The 6,521-nt window shown below is 38.4% G+C and overlaps 1 protein-coding gene across 1 annotated transcript; it reads left to right on the top strand.

The window, feature by feature from the left end:
* Positions 1 to 3,101: 3,101 nt before the first annotated feature.
* Positions 3,102 to 5,437, top strand: Smp_002860 (hypothetical protein; the record flags this gene model as incomplete). The annotated part of the gene is made up of 2 exons (XM_018797957.1): positions 3,102 to 3,323; positions 5,195 to 5,437. The coding sequence occupies 2 exons, from the start codon at positions 3,102 to 3,104 to the stop codon at positions 5,435 to 5,437; spliced, it is 465 nt and encodes a 154-aa protein (XP_018652946.1).
* Between the last annotated feature and the right edge of the window lie 1,084 nt (positions 5,438 to 6,521).

Below are 6,521 nucleotides of genomic sequence, written 5' to 3'. Positions count from 1 at the left end.
ATTTGTTGGAGGTTAGTGAGCGCTTTAAGTTCGAATTTTCGTAAAAAGGTTGGTGCGTCACCTCGACAAATCGCACAGTTTTGCAGAAGCAATCAAATCAAGACAATTCTAAATAAGATTCTAGTTCAGCCACTCCGTGTTTGATAACATCCATCCTTCAAGTTGCGAAAGTAGTGCCGTTGTAATGATGCATGTTATGGGACGAATCTTCGACAATATTGTGCTATCGCGACAATTTACCAGTTGAGACAATTTTGAGACCTCACTGAAAGAATTTCATAGGGTAATAAGACGCCTGTGACTGACATTTCTTTGTACATTATACTCTCAATAAGTGTGTCATATTGGCATATCAAAAGAACTAAGATGACCTAACTGTAAAGTATTTTTTATCAGATACGTTTGTACATATGGGCGTAAACGCAGTGCTTCGAAATCAGGTTCCTGTGTTCACGATGTAGCTGATGATGGTGACCAACATTCTTCCAAAGAGCAGGCACTTTCTAACTCACAACCACAACCTACACAATGAAGACGACATCGATTATCTACGTTTGTTTCATTTCAAATGAATTTCCCTTTCAGGTCTGAACATGGCCATCGCCTATCCAGACTTCAGGTTGATGCAGTAAATGGTGGTTTAAAGGTCACCTCCATTGATACTGTGCACATTTGTCCATGCGCAGAAGGATATATTTTTGTCGATCCTTCGAAACAACAGTTGTTGTCAAGTGAACGATTATATTTAAGACTGCTTTTATTGAGCGATGTTTGTTCTGACGAACGATTAATTGAGGTTGTCTGATGTCCAGACAATGTTTATGATCTCACGCGACGAATAGGACTCTACCCGCAGGCTGAAGCTTGTGGTTTCCTTTTTTGGGATTCATTCATAATAGGACGGATTATCCACTTAGATTTACAGAAGACAAATCATTCCAGAAACGCCTATGTATTAGCACTATATTTTTTGCCATAAGATCTCAGTTTAACAAATTCAGAACATATATGATCATATGCATATAATTATATATTTGTTTTGACTTTCTGGCAGGACCACAATCTAGCCCTTTCAAAACGTACGCAACTATGTGTGATGCCAAATTTTACATCACTTTTCACACATTGTTCTTTAAATTGTATTTGTATGCTATAAATAGTTTCTGGATTTACTGATTCAGTTCAAACCTCAATCTAACACTTTCAAATATACATAATTATACTTGATTGTAATAAACAAAAAGGCGAGCGTGGACAGTCGAATGTATTTCAGCACAAAATACAGAATATCTCAGTAAAATACGAGAACCATATAGTAAATAGTTAATTTGCGAACTATCAATCAATTGACTCAATCTTGACCGTTCCTTCTGTAAATATCAGTTCATCGTCTCCAATTATTACTTTTCATGCGTTTTTATACCAATTGGGCTTTGTTCCCGTTCTTTCTTTATTGATCTTCTACTGAAATATATCCAGTGCCCGACCATCGCAATATACTACTTAGGTGGATATAAGTAACCACACCACATGATGAGGCATCATATTCCAAACTTCATATGCCATTTTATATACTACCCTTTTATGTAATGCCGACTTTCAGCATATGTTATTCACTTTAGTCGTTTGATCTTGAAAGTAGACAGTCCGGAATCCCTTTGACACATAAGGAATGTCTTTTCATAAAATCTCCAGATTAAATTTTTTAATGTGCACATTTTCGTTCGATTTTGCATGTAAACACAAATTTACATAGCACATCTCTACTACGATTTTCCTATCATTTCCTCTCTGCACCTGTCACCTTCATTAGTGCTCACAATGCCCTGATATTTTTTTCAAACATAGGTTTTGATTCGCAAATTTCCTTGGGTGGTCTATCTTGATTTTCCCACTTTTTTCTACCTTGTTACTTTTTCATTAGTTGATCTGCTACTAATAGCTCACCAGCCATACCTCAGAAAAGCTTGAAGGCTCCTGCCCTCTGACGTCTAGCCAAACTTAGGAACAGGACACTATCTAAAACTATCGCAGACACGGGTTCCAGGATTTTTAATTGGTCTTACTACTCTATTCACAAATAGGTAGGTTTATTTTAGTTCTCGTAATTCCAGACATGTTGAAGACTCGTTTGGTAAAAAGTAATAACAATAGTCACTGAAACCTTACGAATGACATAAGAAAGTCAACATGAACATTTTTAATCCACTTAAGTGTCTTGATAGCCCCAACATTGCCGATATTCCAGACCAGATGAGTGACACAATAATTATTGGATTGTGTTGATTCAGAGGTATTTAGAAGGAATAAGACAATCCAGCAATGAAATCCTGATTAATATAACAGATTCACATGCTCTAAAAGACACCAAGTCTGAGCTTCTTAAAGTCAGGAAAATGATACACGTGCCATTTATGTGCGTCAGAATAAGAATGTCGCCCTGGTATGCATTCACCGATATTGTTCAAACTCAACACATCTGTAGACGCAGGTGATTTTCTGGCTTTCTGCATTACGCCCAGACAAAAACAGATTTCTATGGATATTAAGACTCTTCCAAAATGAGACTCCGTGTCAGTGAAAGATAAAAAAGGCTCATTATAGAACAAAGCATCAAGGTTCCTAACCCTTCCTTATCCTGATAATCATTAAATTGAGTTTGATTCTGTGTTATTTTTTTCCGTAACTAGCCAATCAAATCGTTGCTTAAGCACCCACCACGTTAATCTGGTCAGATGTGTCTGTAAACTATCCCCATGGCATGTGATCTACCAATTGAAAGACATTATTATCCTATTATATTAGTGTGACTCATAATTTTTATTTATTTCTATAAAACACGCAGCACCGGTCGTTGTGTTTGTGTGTTCCACTTAATAACTGTAATTCCCTTAGTTATTGTACTGATCTAATCGTTTCTACGTTTAGAAACAGATAAAGTTTAAAGCTAATTTGTCCTTGTTCTGACCATATCTTTCACATAGACTCTGGGATCGCCAGCATTGCGTCTGCAGTTCAAACAGTATATCTGTAAGACAAATTAAATCACACAAAGTTTCGACCGGCATCTCGCCAGAAATTCATACATTGAGTACTGTTAAATGTCAACCGGGAATCATAAAAATGATCAGATTCCTGAATTGTCCCCTCACTATTCAGAAACTCGTAGTGATGACGATTTTGGAGGAAATAGCTATCGAACGGATCTCTTGTTACAGGTAGAATTTTCAAAAGTACGCTTAGCTCAGACAGAAAGAGGAATGGAGTTAGAATGGCTACGTCAAAAGGGAGGAGAACATTATAACGAAGTTGCGGCCAAAAAGGTAATGTCATACGATTCTACATCTGTCTCACGTGCAGTTGATATTCCTCCTGGAAAAGACTGGATAACAATGATATTTAAAGCTTTAGACCTACCAAAGAGGGAGATCATTAGGTTTAATGATAATCCCATGAACTATTGGAGTTTCATACGGGGTTTCGAGGACTGTTTTGATGAAAGAGTTGAGTTGCGATCTGGGTCGAACTATTTGGTTCAGTATTGTAATGGTGAAACTAAGGCTACTATTGTTCATTGTGCATCGCTCGAGCCAGAAGAAGGTGTACTATCAGTTTATATGTTAAGCTCATATAATTCATTCTAGCTACTGACCAAGCCAACTCGCCTATCCATTATGAGTCATATTTTGATCTTGTTAATTATTCGCTTACTAACCTTGACTACTTTTTATATGAGTGTATATGTATGCACACTTCGTATCTTATTCATTATATGTCTGTCATTCATTTTCGTCTGATTAAAAATATTGAGCAATGCTTGCTCATAGTGAGTTGGCTTCCCAGCCATCTCCAATACGCATTATTTTTGCTTCACTCTCGAGTTGGCTTCCCAGCTATCTCCAAAGCGCACATCATTTTGCTTCTCTCTCTTCTGTTCGCTTCATCGCTCTGATTCCCTGGCCAGCTCGATGACTGTAGAAAATATATGTATCCTAAATCCATTATCGTATTTGACGTATTTAACTCCGTTGTTCACCAACGCGGGATAAAGTCATTTATTACATACGAGGATAGACAGTACGTATATTTTGACAACAAACAATCATTCATTTGATCAAAAAGGAAGCAGATTTACGCCGCAAAAAAGGCTATTGTAAAGCGTTAGATCTTCCCTAGGAAGCATTCGGTCAGAGACACATAGTAACTCATGAGTCTATCGATAAGATGCTGAACGTCCCTGCTATTAAGAGGACTGATCTAGATGATTTAAGAAGACTGTCTCGTGAGATGCACATTTGTGAGTTTACATCCATGAAGATGAACTATGTATCCAATCTTAGTTCCACGAAGATCATCGAATGTATGTTCTTAAAACTCCCACTACACTTACAGAAAAAAATGATTTGAAGTTGCACGTAGGGTTCTTAAGACAGGTGGAACGCTTTCATTCAAGGACCTTTGCGAATTTGTGAAAGAGCAGTCTGGCATTGCTAAAAATAGATATGGATTACTTGTCAACGGTGATCTGTCAAATCGCAACCAAAGGCGATCGGTTGCTGTTACTAAAATAGCATTGATTAGGAGTATCAAGTGAGATTGTCGTTTGTTAACACGAGTGGGTCTCATGTCGCTCTACGCGGGAGACCAAGAACCTTTGGGTTACCATGTTTATCATGTACTGGAAACAACCCCTTAGACCAATGTGAAAGGCTTAGAGATAGGGATGTTAATGAAAAGATAGAGTTGGTATTGAAGTTGTGTAATGTCTGTCTGAAGGCGAACCACATAGCAAGAAACTGTCGAGCACCGGGATCATGTGCCTTCGAGGGTTGTAGTTGGAGACACCATACCTTGTTACATTAAAAGCAGGAATAGCAGAGATATTAATATAGCTGCCCACATTAATACCCAACTGTGTACGGAGGAAAGTGTTGAGCGTGTACAGAGACAAGTAGCATTTGCGTTAGTGTCTGTATTGATAAAAAAATCGAGAGTGGTACAGACTCGCGCTTTCCTAGAGAGTGGTTTAGACGTTTTGCATTTTACAGAGGATACAGCTGGAAAGTTGGGTTTAGAGTGAGAGTTCAAGACGCTTTTATTGAAAACGCTGGACAGACAATCCACATTTCATGGTAAAGAGGTTCAACTGGAGGTTTCCTCCTTAGATCCGTCTTCATCATTTAAAATTCCAAAGATATGGACAGTTGAGAGACTATCTATGTTACGTAGGATGGTACCAACGACACCTCAGATAGCATCATGGTCTCACTTGCTCAGTGTGACCCTTCCAAGAGTTGGCAAAGAAGACGTCGAAGTACTGGTAGTGTTCAGTGTACATGTGGCACATGAAACGAAAGAGAAGAGAGTGGGAAAATCTAACGATCCATACGCTATAATAACCCCTTTAGGGTTGGATGTTGTTTGGGCCTTACAGTGAGAGCATGAGAAATATGAGTTTCACGAATTATCTATCGACTTACGATAAACTATAAGCAAGATTCGACCAGTTGTATAAATTGGACTTCGAAGAAAACTTGAATCACCGTGTGCTGATAACGGTCGAATATCATAAAGCCTTGGATGCTGTGTCCAAATACATACAGTTAGTGAACGGACATCACCAGATAGCTTTGCCCTTGCGTCACTAACAAAGTCTACCTAATAATAGAAAACTAGATGTGAGTAGATTGAAATTCTTAAGAAACTGGCTTATCCGTGGCCAGAGGTTGCATAAGGAAAATGTTAATGTGATGGCATAGTATGTTGAAGGAAGCTGGTAAAACAACTGGAGCTATAAGCCCCACTTGGTCGAATATAGAAGCTATATACGAAAAAATGGTTCTACTTGTAGAAGTTGCATCGGATTCGCACACCCTGAAGAAAATCTTATCCGTTCGAACATTCCACGACATCCCTAGATTCCTTTCATTGCTTTTCATAGATAAACAAATATCAACTTTTTTTTCTATGCTGCGTTCCATTGGAATAAACTCCACTAATTCAGTATTGTTACTGGCCCACTCGGTTACATTAAAACCCCTGATTATAACATTTCCTTCAGCTGAGAATATACTTATTTAGCTCCTTCTCGTCGACGTAAACCGTTCCTTCGCTGTCTGTATATACACTCAAGAAACCTAGTCTCGTTATCTAGGATAGCACTTTGTAGTAAGAACGTTGCGCAACTAGGTGAGGAGGTCGCACCCAACAAATATACCTTCATCCTATAGGTTTCTAGTTCATTCGTTTTGTCCCTTTGGTGCCAACTTAGAAACCTCCGGGCGTCGCGAATCTGTGACGCGTTAATCACATGATAAAACAAAGACTCAATATCTGCCGTCGTAAAATCCGAACTAAGGTTTGGCTGAAGAATAATTGTTTCAGTAGTTAGATATGCGATATTCCCAATTGAAATCAGAACAAGGGGATTATGGAGATAGCGGTTCTAAATTTCATCATAAATACAAATGTACATTATTACCTTCCTTCCACGGTGTGGGCAACCGGGAAGTGATAACTGC

This window comes from Schistosoma mansoni, chromosome 6 (genome assembly GCF_000237925.1).
Source record: "Schistosoma mansoni strain Puerto Rico chromosome 6, complete genome".
NCBI classification, from domain to species: domain Eukaryota; kingdom Metazoa; phylum Platyhelminthes; class Trematoda; order Strigeidida; family Schistosomatidae; genus Schistosoma; species Schistosoma mansoni.
This window is presented reverse-complemented; position numbering and strand designations above follow the sequence as displayed.